The sequence below is a fragment of the Mus pahari genome, chromosome 1, assembly GCF_900095145.1.
Source record: "Mus pahari chromosome 1, PAHARI_EIJ_v1.1, whole genome shotgun sequence".
In the NCBI taxonomy this organism is placed as follows: domain Eukaryota; kingdom Metazoa; phylum Chordata; class Mammalia; order Rodentia; family Muridae; genus Mus; species Mus pahari.
The window spans coordinates 93,060,298-93,078,917 of record NC_034590.1 but is presented as its reverse complement, the minus strand read 5'-3'; the positions used below and the strand labels follow the sequence as shown (position 1 = coordinate 93,078,917).

At 43.1% G+C, this 18,620-nt stretch overlaps 1 protein-coding gene across 1 annotated transcript in view; it reads left to right on the top strand.

Annotated features, from left to right (window-relative positions):
• The first annotated feature begins 4,694 nt into the window (after window positions 1–4,694).
• The window catches only part of Zkscan2 (zinc finger with KRAB and SCAN domains 2), a 19,263-nt gene continuing 5,337 nt past the window's right edge, over window positions 4,695–18,620 (top strand). The window contains exons 1-6 of the mRNA XM_021210587.2: window positions 4,695–5,695; window positions 6,512–6,698; window positions 9,723–9,793; window positions 10,156–10,282; window positions 14,553–15,236; window positions 17,016–17,507. Of these exons, the coding sequence (XP_021066246.1) occupies window positions 5,297–5,695; window positions 6,512–6,698; window positions 9,723–9,793; window positions 10,156–10,282; window positions 14,553–15,236; window positions 17,016–17,507 (1,960 nt within the window). The 5' untranslated portion in view covers window positions 4,695–5,296. The remainder of the gene's footprint in view (window positions 5,696–6,511; window positions 6,699–9,722; window positions 9,794–10,155; window positions 10,283–14,552; window positions 15,237–17,015; window positions 17,508–18,620) is intronic.

Sequence of the window (18,620 nt, the reverse complement as noted above, 5' to 3'; positions counted from 1 at the left end):
GGAAGGAAGGAAGGAAGGAAGGAAGGAAGGAAGGAAGGAAGGAAGGAAGGAAGGAAGGAAGGAAGGAGCTGGCTGGCTGGAGAGTTGCCTCAACAGTAAAGAACACTTGTTTCTCTTTCAGAGAACTCGACTTTAGGTCCCAGCAACCACATGTCTGCTCACAACTGTCCTTAACTCCAATTCCAGAGAATGTGACCTCTTCTGACCACCTCAGGTACCAGGCACACATGTGATACACGTACATACATTCCTACAAAACACTCATATAAATAAAATTAAAATTAAATAAATCTAAAAATTAAAAGAGAGAGCACATGAAATTGGGAGAGAAGAGAAGGGGTGGGAGGAGCTGGAAAAGAGAGGAGGTGGGGCAGAATTGATCAAAACATGTTACATGCATCTCTGAAATTCTCACACAATAAAATAACTTTTAACTATAAAAAAAACTGATCATGGTAGCACATGCATATAATTGCAGCACTAGGAAAACAGAATCAGAAATATGCCTAGAGGCTGTGCCAAGCCAGGCTAGCCTCATCAGCGAACACCTGTTCCCACAAACCAAAATGAACACCTCCTAAGGGATGGCATTCAGGAATGGAAGCACATGTACACATAGGGAGTGAGGGGAATACATCTGAGATAGCTGTACAGGCAATTACTCTGTGATATCACCAGCCTTTATACAGTCTTCAGCCATATTCATTCTAAGAAAGGTAATTCTAACTTTGTCTATTTTAGTATTAATTCTGTTAATACTTTAAATAAAAGCCATAGGTCATATTATCTATCTGCCCTAATACTGCCTCATAAAAAACACACACATTAAATTTTGTTCAATTTATATTTATTTTATATGCATGGGTGCTTTGCCTGCATACATGTCTGTGCACCACATGCATGCCTGGTGGTCAGAAGAGGGAGATGGATACCCAAGAACTGGAATTAAGGATGGTTATAAGGCACTATGTTGGTGCTGGGAATTGAACTTGGGTCTTCTGGAAGAGAAGCTAGTGCTCTTAACCACAGAGCTATTGCTCCAGCCCACATAAAAAAAATTTTTTTTGAGAACTACATGAGCATTTCAAGAAACAGCAGAGAGCTGAGAATATAACTCAGTGGTAGAAAAGCTGACTGGCATGCACACGGTTCTAAATTCAAGCCCCTGTCTATCTCTGTCCTGTCTCTGTCAGTATGGAAGGGGAAAATGGTCAAGCATTCCTTACTATTGTATTGCTCGATAGTCTAAGAACTATATTTATGGTGACAATTACTGTTATTAGCCAGTGAAAAGGCAATTTTTAATTTGCAAAATGAACAATTAATTACCTTTGTTAAAAAAAAAAACAATACTTGAAAATACATGTCTGAAACAAGCACACAATACACATGTGGTATTTGTCCGAGTTTGGCTATTTTTCTTATGAGAACAAAACAAAACAAAACAAAAAATTAAAGCTAACCAGAATTACTGGGACATTTTTCCAGCTTGGAATGTGGGGCTAATTTTACTTGGCACAGACATATATATAGCACTTCATACAGCTTCTTAATTCATTTTTAATGATCACTTTTACAGTGACCCTATATTAAATCATACTAACCAAACTAAGTTACAGTTCCTCAGAATGGAGCCAAAGGGCTGCTGGGTCAGCACCATGGACAGAGGAGAAGCAACGGAAAGCAGGCTTGTAAACCGATTATCTGTGGTGAGGTCTTCCAAAGCAGCAATGGGTTAAATGCTCTTCGTGGGTTCAAAGAGAAAGAAGTCTCTGATCTACCCAGGGATTGAGGTCAATTGCAATAATAATAATAATAATAATAATAATAATAATAATAATAATAATAATAATAAACAATAAAACCACTCTCCAATGTCTCCAACTTACATGCATTGACCTACATGTGGATCCACTTCTCTGTTGACAAATGTGTTCTTCTGCTCTTAAGATGAAAACACTTGTGCTAAAGTAAACATAATACCTCATTACCAACTAGGGGAGCATTTGTTGCCCTTTGCAACTGTCCCTTCAAAAGAATCGTTGATGCACCTGGAGTGGGCATATTATGTTAGTGAAGTTGTTTCAAATTGGGGCCCCTGACTGTCTGAAATACATCCTGATGCTTGCACAGAATACATAAAACACTCAGGATCTGCTTCAAAATATTTCTGGATCAAGAGACTGGGTATGGTATAGAGTAGACAGCTTAGCCATGCATTGTTAACAGTTAAAGCTGGAAGACAGGAACGTGCGCTAATTCTTTTGTATATATTTGAAATTTTCCACTAAGATACAATTATGTACTTCTGAAAGACCACAATGTCTAACAGTCCCCACCCCTAGCAGATAATAAAAGTGACTCCAACTGTCTTCTGCTTCAGGTAGAACTTTAAAGAAGGCAGGCTGCAACTTCTCACGGCAAACTTGAGATTTTTTTTTCTTACTCTGCCTAGGTGACAGAGAAGTACAAATGTCTAAGAATGACCATTTTCTTCTGAAGCAAGATCTTATGAGAGCAATTTTTAGACCAGGAATAAATGGAAATTTGCCACATGCCTCCCTTGACAAACTCCTGTACCAAACCAGAGACAAAAGGGAGGAGCACTTCCAAGCAGGCATAGTTAGGCATACCTGTAACCCCAGCACTCCAGAAGTAGAGGCAGAAAGATTACAAGCCAAGGCCAGCTGGGCTACATAGCCAAACTATCTCAAAAAATATTTTACATCCTATTTCATATTTCATTAAGCTAACATCCTAGGGTGCAAAATGGATGTATTTCCCAGTTATTCAAAAGTGTGATTATACCACTGCTAGCCAGCCTCCTCTAACTAACCTCATCTGGTAAGTCTTGATCCATTTTCCCAGTCTAGCCGCAAGAGACTAGATCTAATGGCTGCACCTACAAGGAAAAATAGAACCTCTCATTCAATCCCTAGCATCCCCTATTGAGTCTTAAGAAAATTACCACTCTCTGATGTCTCCAGCTTGCATTTATTGACCTGTGTGTGGATTCACTTCTCTGCTGACAAATGTGCTCTTCTGCTCTCAAGACACAAATACTTGTGCTCAAGTAAACATAATACTTAACTAGCAACCTTTTTAAGACAGGGCCTCATGTGCCCAGGTTGGTCTCAAAACTTGCTTTGTAGTGAAGAATAGCCCTGAACTCTTGATCCTGCTGCCTCTGCCACCTCCGAAGTTCTGGGATTGCAAGCATGTGCCATCACACCCATCTCCTTCTTATCTTATACTCTACTTCACACAGTTCAAGGTAAATCTCCCTAAATCCAGCAAGCCTTCAAGTTTGTGACCTTGAGCTGCTGAGAAGTGCACCTGGCTTAATACCAACAAGAGGGCCAGGTACATAAAAGACCCTATTCTCATCTGATTCTGAACCTGGGTTCCCATGACTCCCCGTCACCTTTAGCACTTGCACCACCCTACTCTGAGGTTTCAGCACCCTAAACTCTAAAATAGAGACAACCCCATACTCTATGGGATTCTTGTGAAGGCCGGGTTTTGCTCAATCCCTACTAGGTCTGTCTTTTGGATCTCATCCTTAGTACTGCTTCTTCCAAGAAATTCACCCAGACCTCTTGCCTAAGCCAAATCTTGAATGTGTTTCTTTTCTTGTAAGGATTCAGCCCAGTTATACAGAGCTTTATTTGTGACTTACTAATGATAGGGGATCTTCTTTGCTTATCACCTATCACCATGTCTGGTAGGAAACCAGGACTCAATAATACTATTTTTAAATGCAATTAAAACAAGCTATGTACTGGCTCCATCTATCCCGTGGCAGATACTAACTAGATGCACCCACAGATTATTCAGTTCTGACCTTCCTTCAGTTTATGCCATTTATCCTTATGGTATATGCCTCTTCGGTGGTAGAATTAGCCAAATCATGACAAAACCTTTGAGAAATAAGTCATTGGCCTGTTTCCTAATAAGCTACCTGACTCTGAGAATAAAGAGTTGTGCTGCCCACTAATGATGCCAAGAGCCTAAAACATTGTCACAAAGTAGGCACTTACAGGACAGACATTTATGAGCCAGCAGGTTCTGGGACATCTAGCTATGAAGTTTTGCAGCAGTAGGGGAATCTAGGCCCGGTCCTATCAGGTCCCAGATAGCCCGTTGGATCATGCTTTGCCACTCAGACCTTCTCGGAGCCTTGGGTAATTAAGAGATTCCCAAAAATGAAAATAAGCCTTCTCCTGACCATACATTTGAACAGAGCTTAGCCACACATCCTTCCTCGGGACTGCTGGCTCCAACCCAGCATCCCAGGCGGTAGCAATCCATGCACATTTGGGTCCTGGCTGTAATCCCTTCGCCAGCTGTCACAAAGAAGTCCCTCCACCCTCCTACCCGCAACTCCAACACACACACTCGCACCCCTTCCACTAAAGAAATCACTCCAGCCGTCGGCAACGTCTGCCTGGCCTGAGGCAGGACGCTGGCTCGCGTCCTGCTTCACGGTCTCTAGAGGAATAGAACCCGACCTCAGCGTATCCCTCCGCCCCGAATTTCCCTTGCACCCTCATTCCTAAAGTCCCTCGGCGGCAAGTCACGGTGCTGCGCGCTCTCGCGAGACTCCTCCACGCATGCTTCCCCCTCCTCCCCTCCTTGCCCGCGAGGAAGCCTCGCACGGACCCCGGTCGCGAGCGGCGCATGCGTGACCGCGGCTCCCAGCGCCCCCCGCGCTCTGTGCTGGCGGAGCTGACAGGGCAGCGCGCCAGCCGTTCGCCGCCCCCCGCGAGGCCTAGCCTCATCCCCGCAGCTTCTTCCCCTCTGGCCGAGGTTCTCCGCATCCTCGTGTGGAGGAACCCAGAGCGCTGCAGGCGCCGCTGGGAGTCCGGACACTCCTGCGCTCGCGCCCCTGGTGGGCACCTGCAGCGGCCTGGACCCGGACCAGGACCCCTGGGCCGGCCGCGTCTCGCGGACACACCCCCCTCCGGATCGGCGCCTTCGCCCAGCTTCAGTCCCCTGGGTCCCCTTCCAGCCTAGCGCCTGGTTCTCTTTGCGACCTTGCATCTTAAAGAACCTCATGGGAGGGGGCGCATCTTGATTGGATAAGAGGCCGGGTTTGCAGACTTTTGGGGTGGGTGCACATTCACCCTTTCAAGAGCCTTGTACAAATTTGTAATCAGCCCAGAGTTCCTTGTTCCAGCTAACTGCTGTCTTTTATGTCCCTACGGTCCCATATTTCCAAGAACATTAAGTGGAGGGCACTCGGAAGCTTCTCTGGGCCCTGGCTTGGAGCTAGACCTGTTGGCCCCGTTGGATCATGGCTACTGTCATGAACCCTCAGATCGACGTGGAAGTTGAAGAGTGCCTCATAATGAAAGTGGAAAAGGACTCCGAGTGGGTATCGGAGCCCATTCTGGAAAGATCAGACAGCACTGAATGTGAATCCTTCCGCAAATGCTTCAGGCAGTTCTGTTATGAGGATGTAACAGGACCCCATGAAGCTTTCAGTAAACTCTGGGAACTCTGCTGTCGGTGGTTGAAGCCAGAAATGCGTTCCAAGGAACAGATCGTGGAGCAGCTGGTAATCGAACAGTTTCTCACCATTCTGCCTGGGAAGATTCAGACCTGGGCGCAGAAGCAATGTCCAGAAAGCGGAGAGGAGGCGGTGGCCCTAGTAGTGCATTTGGAGAAAGAGACCAGAAGACTTCGAAAGCAGGTGAGCGACGATTTCAAAGTGATGTGGTGGGAAAGGCAGGAGGGCAGGGCTACATTTCTGGAAGAAGAAGAGCTCACTACAGAAATAAACGGGACTTTAAAAAGATCCATCAACCAAATTCCCCTAAAAGCAGATTCGAAATTCATACTAAATGGAGGAGAGAATTTTGGTTGAACTATTATCTTGCAAATTAAACTAAAAGTATGGTTTGTTTGTTCTAATCCTCGGTATAATTTTCTACCAAAACGATAGAGACAGTATTAAATAGTTAATGCCTCACAGGGTTTGGTGGGAGAGGGAGATCTCATGGGACACTCCAGGATCCTCCCTAATGCTTACCATTCCAGCAAGTGTCTTATGAGATACTCTCTGTGTGGTGGCCCTCCGCACTCATCCAGTTTCAGGGCCAGATCGTCATTTTTCTATGTCCTTGCTTGCTGGTCTGTAGTTACTCTCAGTGCTCTCTTGTTAACCGCATAAAGTCCGCAGTGTCTGACGGGTTTACAGTCTCCCCTTGCACAGGGTGTGCTCAGGAGTTGATTTTGTAAGTCTTCATTTCACTAGTGTTCCAATGAGTTCTCTGTGCACCTGATGTATAAGAGGACTTTGTCATAATGACCCCTCAAAAAATACACAAATAAAGAGCACTCTCCTTTTCCCATATTCCCAAACGACTGTGAGCCCACTTCAGTCCGTGGAGATTCCGTTCCCCCTCAGTTCTCCTGCCCAGTTCTCCTGTCTCTGTTGGGGGATTTCACCCAGGTCTGCAGTTCCTTTCCTCCACTTTTCTATGTTGATGTTGACTTTATTTTGCAGGTCAGTAGCCCTCTGCCTTCAGAGATGCAAGCCCCACCTAGAACTGTGTGGGAAGTAGCTGACTTTGAGCCAGACCAACTGGAGACCCAGCACAAGGTTGTTTCTCTGGAGGAAGCTGGAAGCCTCCACTCAGGACACCAAGAACAGCTGAACCAAAAAAGGGAACATAGGCCATTACCTAAGAATGGTAAGGACTCAAAGTACACCAGGTCAGAGACCATGTAGTTTATACTGTATCCCTAACATTATGGCTCACTCAGTAGAGGCCCCTTCAATTTCCATTTGACAAGTAAATTGAATATTTGAAGTAACTTTTTCATCTGTTTCAAGAATCAGAATTATTTACTACCAAAATAAAATGGGATCATAAAGATGAAAATTAGGAAACTTAGATTGTCCAGGAAAGCCTTGAATCTTATTGTTATTTTAAAATGTCCATTCAACGTTCAGTTTGTGCTTTTAGTTATGCCATATGTATGTGTGCTCTTGAAAAACTATTAAGAAATGAAAACAAGGCATTTTTATTCCAAAACTTGACTCACAAGAACAGGCATCCCAGCATGATGTATGAGAGGGATAAATGGTGAGACTCCCAAACAAGGAGTTTGGGAGTTGGTGTGAATAGGTGTGGTGTTGTGAATAGGTGTGGTCCCCATAGACTCCTGTGCTTGAATGTTTGGCCCGTGGAGTGGCACTGTTAGGAGGTGTGGCCTTGTTGGAGGAAGTGTGCCGTTGTGGGGGCAGGCTTTGAGGTCTTTTATGCTTAAGCTACACTCAGTGTGGCACACAGTCTCCTCACTGCCCACAGATCAAGATATAGAACTCTTCTCCAGCACCATGTCGGCCTGCATGCTGCCATTTTTGGTTCCATGATGATAATGGAGCAAACCTCTGAAACTGTAAACCAGCCTCAATTAAATGTTTTCTTTTATAAGACTTTCCCTGGTCCTGGTGTCTCTTCACAGCAGTAAAATACTAAGACAACCAGCATGCAGAGCTGCCCTCCATATGAATACAGAAAGTCAAATATGAGGCAAAGGGATGTTCTGTCCTTCCCAGTCCAGTTTCCTGCCCTTCTTCTGAAGTGTGGCTTCATCCCAGGCCAGAAGTGAGTTGAGGAAGGATCCTATCTGAAGGCTTCATTCACATCGTGTCTGTCCCAGGACTATGATCTCGGGCAAGAAGCATGAAAACAAGGATTAATGCCTAGAAGTTAAGATCTTAGGCTGGAAGAGGCAAACAGACCTGAGTTCATAACCCAGCTCCCCCATTTTTATTTTCTCCGAAACTGTCAAAATTATTCTTTAACTTCAACCTTGACTCAAAAAATTGGAAATATTCATAATGGCTATACTGCCATTGCTGAATACAACCCTAAATAAAAGAATGTGTTGCAAATATTAGTGAATTCTGAATTAGCCAGGGCATTCCTGAGAATCCTAGCTTCCTGTATCATATGGGTTAGATAGTTCTAAGGACTTTAGCTGATGGACTCAGTGTGACAGCAGATGGGTATTTATAATGTCTTATCCTCATTGGCACCCATGATGATAAAAAGAGTTTTACCTTGTTGAAGACTGAGGAATGGAGAGCCGAAATCTGAGGGCTAGATTTCCCAGAAAGATGACTAGCTCTGAAGGAATGTGATTTCAGCCATATGCTTTTCAGAGACTATGCTGTTCCCAAGAAAGTTATTTGGGAGCTGGTAAGATGGCTCAGCTGGTAAAATGCTTCCTGCCTAGGTTAATGACATGAGTTCAGTCCCAAGGACACACACGGTGGAAAGAGAGAACCAGCTCCTGAGAGCTGTCCTCTAGCATCCATGCACAAGTCATGGCGGGCGCACACACACATCCAGAATACTCAGACAAAATGTAATTTTTAAAAATGAGCTGGGTTTTTTGTTTGTTTGTTTGTTTGTTTTTACCTCTATAGAAGGCAGATAGCTCAAGCTTCTGAGCTCTGCTCAGGAGTAAGTTACACTTGTCGGTTTCCCTGGTGAACTCTGAGGAGGAGACAGACCACGGGACCGCTGTATAAAAAGTTCACTTTTCTCCTACCCTGAGGGGGCTGTTTTTAAATGTTTGCTGTGCCCATGGCTGTACTGTTTGCTGTGTTGGCAGGACTTAAGTTTAAGTTCTTGGTTCTGAAACTGTCAATTTATGCCAGGGTTGACAAACTGATAACCTGTACACCAAATGGGACTTGTTATATTTTACCTACAAAGAATTGTTGTTTGGGATTTGGAGGTTTTGGTTTTGCTCTTTGTACATAAGATTTACAATTTGAGATTTTACAGAAGTCCCAGGTTTCTGGTGTTTTACTTAGGGTTCTGTTGTTGTGATAAACACCATGACCAAAAGCAACGCAGAAAGGAAAGAGTTGATTTCACTTCCACTTCCACTTCCACATCAAAGGAAGTCAGGACTAGAATGTTGAGACAGGAGCTGAGCATGAAGGGATTCTGCTTACCAACTAGTCCTTCATGACTTGCTCAGCCTACTTTTTTTATACCATCTCTGCCCAGGAGTAACACTGTCAACAACAGGCTGGGCCCTCTCCGATCAATCATCAATCAAGAAAATCAGACAAGACCTCACAGGCTTGTCTACAGGCTTGTAGTCTGGTGGAGATGTATGGGTGCATTTTCTCAATAGAGGCTCCCTCTTGGCAGATGACTAGCTTATGCCAAGTTTACATAAAAACAAGCCAGCCCATCTGGCTTCTCTTGGAAAAGTCAGAAATGATGAGTCTCCAAGTGCCACAATGTCACACTGAAACATCATCATAGACTGTGCCTTTCAGTTCCTGGTCCCAACCCTCTCCTTATGCGCTTTACCTGCTTGTTCCTGAACCATTTGACTAGTGAGCCCAGCGTTAGGATAAGGTAGACTTGCTCTGAACTCATTGAAAAGCATTTCTATGTGTCGGTTTTAATATCTTCTCATTTCGTAAAAGGAGAAACAGCTGCCAGGTGTGGTGGCACACACCTTTAATCCCAGCACTCAGGAGGTAGTGACGGGTGGCTCTCTGAGTTCTAGGTCAGCCTGGTCTTCAGAGTGAGTCCAGGATAGCCAGGGCTACACAGATCCCCACCCCATGCGTGTTTCTCTCTCTCTCTCTCTCTCTCTCTCTCTCTCTCTCTCTCTCTCTCTCTCTCTCATTCAGAATACTATACTATATACAATAATTGTTTCTTCTCTTTTTCTAGCTCACTCTTCTGTCTGGGTTCCTGTCCCTAGTGATGAGTGGAACAGTGTTGATGAGGAAGTGACAACCCAGGTAATGTACTCCCAGGTGAATTGTAATTGACCTCCCTGGCCTTCCTTCTAGGGAATTCAGTCAGGTATTTCCTTTGCTAGCCTACATTGTTTATACTTCTTCCAAGAGACTTTCCCCTTCATTTCTTTTCCAGAAGAGGTTGGTCTCAGTCGTCTCAGTAACGGAACCCCTTGCTGGATCAGCTCTTACACTCTCTCATCCTAATTCTTTACTGTAGCTTCCTCTTGACTTGATACATGATACACACGTGTTTCCCTAACTCAGTTCTTCTTTAGGGCTCTTCCCTGCTTCATCCATGGCTGATCATCCTTCAGAGACCTCTGCAGGTGTCTTGGTAGTCACTGGTGTTAGTGTTGTTACAGGAACCAATAAGAGATGTCCACACAGAGAGAAGCTTTTCCTACAAAAAAGGCATACAGCAAGTTCCTGTGCACAGAGATCTCTACCATGAAATCAGGAAGGAAAGTGCAGGGAGCATGGTTTCCCTAGGTAAGCATTATTTCCTTTAAAATAATAGACCAGCAGATTTCATAGATGTTAATTCTTACTGGTGATTAATAGTTGTAAACATTATTGCTTAAAGCAGCAATTCTCAACCTGTGGGTTGAGACCCTTTTGGCAAATCTGTTAATCTCCAAAAATATTTGCATTACAGTTCACAAGCACAGTTATGGAGTAGTGACAAAAAGAACTTTTTGGTTGGGGGTCACCACAACATGAGAAACTGTATTAAAGGGTTGCAGCATTAGGAAGGTTGAGAAGCCCTGGCTTAACAGATTCCCATGGATCACCCGGCGGAGTTACATATCTGTTCCCTTTCCTTATTCATGTGCTCTTTCCAGTAAGAATATCATAACAGTAATTGGAGCACCGAACAGGAGTTAGATATGAGTACCATATTTATATTACAGGAAATGCAAATTCACATCCATCAGCTGAATGTCTGTGAGGTCACCAGGTCTTTCTACAGCTTGTTTTTATTTAATAATAATGACCTCAGTACCTAGCCTAGAGCTGCCTAACAGGTGGATGAGTAGCTGTTAAGTGTTTGTTGGATGGGTAGAAATCTTAATAAATAAAAAGTAATTTAAATTCAATAACCTTGGTAGCACATTGTGAATTATTTTAGTAGACAAGTGCACAAGTACACGTGACCACTGGAGTGTCACTCTATAAGCCAATTATCAGAGGCTGTCTCCATTTGCTTTAATAGGAGAGACAAGTGTGATCCTTTCATGTGGGAGCTTTTATCCAGAAGTCAGACTGATGTGTAATATTATAGGCTGGGCCTGGGGAAGCAGCTCAGTCAGTAAAGCACTTTCAAGCATGGAGACACGAGCTTGCTTTTAAAAACCCACAGTTTTAAAAGCCAGGGGTGGTGGCATGTAATAAACCCAAGATGGGGAAGCAGAGGCTGGCAGATCCCAGGAGCTCACTGACCTGTGTAGCCTACCCAACAATGAAACACTTGATCCCCTAATATACAAAAAGGTGGATAAGCTGGAGAGATTGCTCAGTTCTTAAAGTACTTACATGAGAACCTGAATTCAATCCATGAATTACATGAGTCAGAGACTGGACAGAAAACTTGATGTAGTGCTATGTTCTTAAAATCCTGGTCCTGGGAGCAGAGCAGAGACAAGTGGATCCCTAGGGCTCACTGGCAAGCCAGCCCAGCCTACTGGATGACTTACAAGTCAGTGAGAGAACTTCTGTAAAAATACAGAACAAAGTGTACCTGCACGTTTAGGCACACAAGTGCAACTCTACACACATACACAAAGTTGGACTGTGACTGAAGCACACCTGTGGTTATCCTCTGACTCACACATACATACAAGTTATATGTATATATGCACTGATACCAGTTTATAACCAATGGATATAAAACAGGTATTAGAAATACCATAATACTGTATGTATGTCTGGTGAGTAATTTCTGGCCAAACATACACTTGAGTTTTCAGTTTGGGCTAGGCAGTGGTGGTGTGCATCTTTAATGCCTGCACTTGGGAAGCAGAGGCAGGCAGATCTCTGAGTTCAAGGCCAGCCTGATTGACAGAGGGAGTTCCAGAGCAGCCAGGGCTATCTACACACACATACACACACAAAAAAAAAACCTTGTCTCAAAAAAACAATTTTTTAAAAAAATGAGTTTGGGACTGGAGAGGGCGCTCATTGATAATAACACTGGCTTCTCTTCCAGAAGGTTTGAGTTTGTTTCCTGGCACCCTCATGGTGGCACACAACCTCATGTAACTCCAATCCAGGAGATCCCAGCACCCTCTCTGGCCTCCGAAGGCACTATGCATACATTGTATGCATACTCTTAACCTCTTTAAGCCAACAGCTTCACATTGTTTATTTGATATGTCTTCATCAAAGTTTTTGTTTGAACATCTGTTTCTTCTGCCAAATTTTTCCAGACTTACTGTTTACATTATAAATAAAATGTTATGTAATTAAAATGTGCAATTTTATTATTTTATATACATTTCATAATAATGACCACAACACATCCATCACTCACATCATTAACAGGAAGGACACTTAAAATCTACTCTCGGCCAGCAATAGGTCTGAAATACACTATCCTAAGGTACAGATGACATTAGATTCCCAGAATGTATCCTGCTTAATGCTGAAATACATTCTTTATATCTGTCCATATTGCCCACCTCAGACCCTCTGGAAACCAATGTTCTGTTCCTCTGTACACTGAGGGTTTTTTTTTTTAAAGATTCCACATAAAGCTGAGATGGCATGACATTTGTCTTTCACCATCTGACTTGTTTCACTTGATGTAATGCTCTCCAGGTCCTAAGTATCTAAAACATTAGGATTGCCTTCTTTGTATAATTTTTATGTTCCATTTTATAAATTTTTCCATATTTCTACATATCCTGTATTTTCATTTTTTTATGTGCATGAGTATTTTGCCTAAATGTATATCTGTGCACACATGTGTGCCTGATGCTCAGGGAGGCCAGAAGAGAGCATCAGATCCCCTGGAACTATAATTATAAACAGTTGTGAGCCACCATGTAGGTTCTAGAATCAAACCCAGGTCTTCTGGAAGAGCAGACAATACTGTTTACCACCGAGCCACTTTAAAATATTCTTTATTCATCCATTGATAAATATTTGGGTTTTTTTCTACACCTTAGATACTGTAAATGATGTTCAAGTAAATGTCAGAGAGCTGGTTCCTCCATAGTGATTTGGTCTTCTTTACAAATATATCTAGAAGTGGGAGAGCTGGGACGCATGGCAGTTGTGGTTTTTACTGTTTTCACAATGGCTAGATGTGTTCCCATCAGCAGTGCATGGGTTCACTCTCTCTCCTCACCAGCGCCTCTTATCTCTGATGCTAACCACTATAACAGATGTGCGCTAACTCCTGGTTTTGATTTGTTTTCCCTGTTAATTAATGGTGTTGAGCCTGTTGGCCATTTGCACATCAGATTCTTTGCCCATTTTTATAGGATTTTTTATAATAATTGTATGATACCTTGTATATTTTCAATTTTAGCTTCTTAAAATATATATGGTTGTAAGTATTTTTGCCTGGACTGTAGGCTGCTACTTTGATTATTTTCCTTGTTGTGTGTAAACTTTTATTGCCTCTACTTTTGTTGTTATATCAAAGGAAAAAACCATTTCCAAGACTAGTGTCAATTCCCCTTTCCCTGTGCTTTCTTCTAGGGATTTTATGGTTTCAGGACCCACATTTAGGTCTCACATATATGCATGCATGGGGGTGGTGCAGATGGAGGCCAGCAGTCAGTGTCTGATGTCTTCCTCAATTCTCTTCCACCACATTTTCTGAGACATGATCTCTCACTGAACCTGGAGATCCTTTTGCTGCAATTAAAAGCACTTGTCACCATGCCTGCCTTTCATGGATGTTGGGGATCAAACTCAAGTCCTTGTGCTTATATGGCAAGCACTTTGCCAACTGAGCATCCTCCCCAGCCCCATATGTAGGTATTTAATATACTTCAAGTTAATGTTTGTGAGTGGTATAAGGTAATAGTCAGTTTCACTCTTCTGCATATAGAGACTCACTTTTCCTAGCGCTGTTCATTGAACATATTCTCCTCTTCCCTTGTCAAAGATTAGTTGACCATATATGAATGGTTTTATTTCAGATTACTATGTCTATATTATGTCTATTCTATTTTCTTTGTTTTATGGCAATACCATTCTGTGTGATTAATATAGCTTAATAAAAATTCTTTACTTTTTTAATAGTCCCAGGGTGTGTGTGTGTGTGTGTGTGTGTGTGTGTGTGTGTGTGTTTACACTGAGACAAGGAAGGATTTAGGGCATGTAAATATAAGTAAAGGAAACAAATACTGAGTTAGCTGTGGTGGCTCAGGACTTGCATCCTAGTGGAAACTGAAACAGATGGATTGTTAAGAAGTTTGAAGTCATTATAGTAAGTTCCAGGCTAACCTGGGTACAGTATGATACAGTATCATTCAAAAAAAGGGCCAAAAGTAATTAAACAGTTCTTGCCCTTGAGGGCATTTCTGAAAGAAATGGCTAGATGGAAACAGTACATATGTGGGACAAGATGATGTCATTTCTAGATTTCTGTGCCAAAGAAGTCATTAAATGACTAAAGTGTACATGGTCCTGGCTGAGGAAGGCTTTGGTGTAAACAAATAATCCAAGAGAACATGTTTTAACAGGAGGCTAGGGTGTGTCGCAATGGCATCTGTACCTATTGTGAAATATATTTCTCTTACTGTAGGAGACTCTGTGTCTGCACCTAACAAAATAGCCCAGTTGGAACAAAAAAAGGAACCATGGAGTGTAGGTCTTCATTCCTCAAACAAGAGGAATAGTGTCCTGCAAAGCAACCACATCCAAGAGAAGTCAGTACACACTGTTAAGATCCCAGCTAGGAGTGCAGGGAAGGTGTGGCGAGAGCAGCAACAGTGGGGTCTGGAAGATGAAAAGATTGCAGGTGTGCACTGGAGCTATGAAGAAACCAAGACTTTTCTTGCAATTCTCAAGGAATCTCGCTTTTATGAAACACTCCAGGCTTGTCCCCGAAATAGCCAGGTATATGGTGCAGTGGCTGAATGGTTGCGAGAATGTGGCTTCCTCCGAACACCAGAGCAGTGCCGGACCAAGTTCAAAAGTCTTCAGAAGAGTTATCGAAAAGTGAGAAATGGCCACATGCTAGAACCCTGTGCCTTCTTTGAGGACATGGATGCCTTGTTAAACCCTGCAGCCCACACTTCATCTACTGAGAGGCCAAAGGCTGTGATCTCTCTCCCACTAAAGAGAACTGCTATTAGTGCTAAAGAGCAGGTCAGTTTGGTGGAGGAGGAGGAAGGTGCTGAAGACTCCGATGGTGATGAAGTGGGCATTGAGTTTATTCGCAAGTCTGAAATCCGTGCTGCCCCTGTCTTATTTCAAAACCTAAGTGGTAAGAATTGTATTGTTCTCCCAACCCCACCCACAGGCTTGGTATGAAGATAGAAGTGTACTCTTGTGGGAAAAGCATTACATTAGACTAATCCTGGAGAGGGCTCTCATACTCCAGGCTGCTTTCACAATGATGCCCCAAAATTGAAAGGGCACTTAGGTGTTTGCTGCTGTCCCCAGTGTAGCCTGAGTACAGATTTCAGGAGCCTTCAGACTCTTTTTCAGATTAGAGTGAAGCATGGTTTTTAAACATTTGGGAGTCGGGGTAGAGAGATGACCCAGTTGTTAAGAGCCCTGGCTGCTCTTACAGAAGACCCAAGGTCAGTTCCCAGCATCTACATGGGAGTTCATAACCATCTTTCACTCCAGTTCCAGTTATTCCAACACCTTCTGGCCTCTGAGTACCAGGTACACATACTACACATACATAGATGCAGGTTTTCATATACACATATATAATAAATCATATTCATTATAGTCCTTCATTTAGAAGGGAAGTAAATGGAGTGTAAGAGTTCTAAGTGTCTATTATTATTTAAGGATTACTAGAATCAGTTGTATTATAATAAATGAAGGATGCATTATTAGTCCATACAGTATAGCCAATAACAAACAGTATAAAGGAGTAGAGAAAAATGAAACTTTTTTCTGCCCAATTTAAAATACAAGAAAGGAGAGTAAACAGAACACAGAACAGACAGTTACTTAAAAACAAAAGTAAGAGCCAGGCCTGGTGGCATACAACCGTAAAGCCAAAAATTGGAAAGTAGAAACATCAAGAGTTTGAAGGTAACGTGGACTAATAGCAGAATCCCTTCTCTAAATACATAAATACAGAAACAAAGTATGTTAGTTAACTTTTCTGTTACTCTGAAGAGATACCATGACCAAGACAACTTACAGAAAGTTTGTTGGGGCTCACAGGTCCAAGGGTTAGAATCCATGGCCAACATGGCAGTGGATAAGCAGGAATGAAGCTGGAGCAGTAGCAGGGCAAACTCCAAATCGTGTAGTTCTGTGTCTGATTTCAGAAGCCTTTGATAGCTCTTCTCTTTCAGCATTGCTAACTGTTACACACTTCTCTCAAGCTGATTTCACTTCCTACATGCACCTCTCCCTGGCAAATAATAAATAAATATAGATTTTTAACATAGACGTTTCTGCTTTTTACACAGCTTGTTTCTGGATATTCCTTACTTCCTGTTGCTATCATGAATAGACTTTTTACTCATAATTTTCTTTATCCTTGAGAAGTTTGTAAACGTATACAATGAAATATTATCATATACACCCACCAGTTACCTCCAACTCCCTGAAACAAGTCCCCATCCCAACTTCATGTGTTTTTTATCTATTTGTTTGTTTGTTTGCTAACCCACTAAATACAATAAGTGCTGCGCATATGTGTATGGGTATGGGACCATCCCCTGAAGCATAGGTAATCTACCAATAGGAACTTCCTCAAAAAAGAACAATTCTCTTTTCCAAAAGCTGTCAAGTGCTAGGGACTTGAGAACACACACACACACACACACACACACACACACACACGCTCACACACAGACCTATGCTAGAATTTTGACTGACTGTGTAGGTCTTCTACAAATAGCCATCCCTGCTGTGAATTCATGAGTACAGCAGCCTGTCATGTCCAGAAGACAGTGTTCCACAGTGCTGTTCCCTGAATAAGACCTGTATTCTATTACACTATAGAATGTGTGTAATAGAAAAGTTCCAGGCTCCTTTTCTTATATTTTAAAACTTTATCCTTGAATGGCAGGTGTGCATTGGGGCTATGAAGAAACCAAGACTTTTCTTGATATCCTTCAAGAGACCCGATTTTATGAAGCACTTCAAGCCTGTCATCGGAAGAGCAAATTGTATGGAGTCGTGGCTGAACAACTTCGAGAGTGTGGCTTTCTCCGGACACCAGAGCAATGCCGAACCAAGTTCAAAAGCCTTCAGAAGAGTTACCGAAAAGTGAAGAATGGCCATGTACTGGAGTCCTGTGCGTTTTACAAGGAGATGGATGCCCTGGTTAACTACCGTACATCCTCCCTTTCCACCAACACCTCAGAAGAAATCCCATCCCTCTCAAGGCAAGAAAGGGGACATATTGAGGTTGAACCCCAAGAGCCTACAACCTGGGAACCTGAGGAGACCTCACAGGAAGCAGTGTTAGAAGATTCTGGCAGTGAGAGACTGAGTGAGGAGGAAATGATAGAAGAGCCAGAACTTGAAGGACCTTCAGGCCTGATGCACAGCCCAGCTGGTAAGGGTCATGGGGCTTCTGGTCAAAGGGAGGAGGAGAAAGTGTGACTGCCTGAAAGTCAGTACACCTGGCCCACAGCTCATGTGCATTCATTCACTCAGAAGAAGTTTGAGTGTGTTTGCTGTTAGAGGAAAGGGGAAGTAGAGCTAAGTAAAATGGGCCCTGTGCTCATGGTACGTCCCTTCCAGGCACCAGGCTTGAGGCTTGGCTGCTCACACTCTGTTGGTTCAGACTCTAGAACTTAGCCTAGGTTTCTGTCTTGGTGGGTCAGACAGTGTTTTGTTTCTGGAAAAATCGATAGAGAAGAATGTGAGATTCTACATAGAAAAAATACTTGAAGAAGGAGGGTGGTCAGTAAGGTCCAATGAGAAACATCTGGCTGCTGTGTGTGGTGTGTGTGAGAAAAAGGAAGGCAGGGACCAGATGGGAGGCTTTACTCTGCTCCTGAGCTTCAGCTCTTGCTCACCACTGTCCACTGGGTTGCTTGTTGGCAGCTAAACTACTAGCTTAAACATAGACATACCTAAAACCCACAGGTGTCCTGTAAAGACCATTTTAATGCCTCCTCACTCAGCATTTACACCCAGGTAGGAGACATGGCTTGCTGAGTAGACTGTCGCCTCTGCCTGCCAGCTTCCACTGCCATAGCCCCTGTTCTAGTCCTTCTGTCCTTCTCTGTTCCTTGCCTAAAGTGTAAAAGTCTGAAAACTAAATTTTCTCACCCGTACTTTTTTTTAGAGAAAGTAAGAGAGAAAGAGGCCAGAAACTGTTGCCCAGGCTGGCTTTGAACTTGTGATCCTCCTGCCTATCCCACTTGAGCTCTGGGATTGCAGGCATGTGCCATCCTGCCCAGCTTCTCATCGGTGTTTTGTTAAGTGGTGCTTACTCTATGCTCATCCTATCCTTCAAGGCCTGTATGCTACTGTCTTAGTCAGGGTTTCTATTCCTGCACAAACATCATGACCAAGAAGCAAGTTGGGGAGGAAAGGGTTTATTCAGCTTACATTTCCACATTGCTGTTCATCACCAAGGAAGTCAGGACTGGAACTCAAGCAGATCAGGGAGCAGGAGCTGATGCAGAAGCCATGGAGGGATGTTCCTTACTGGCTTGCT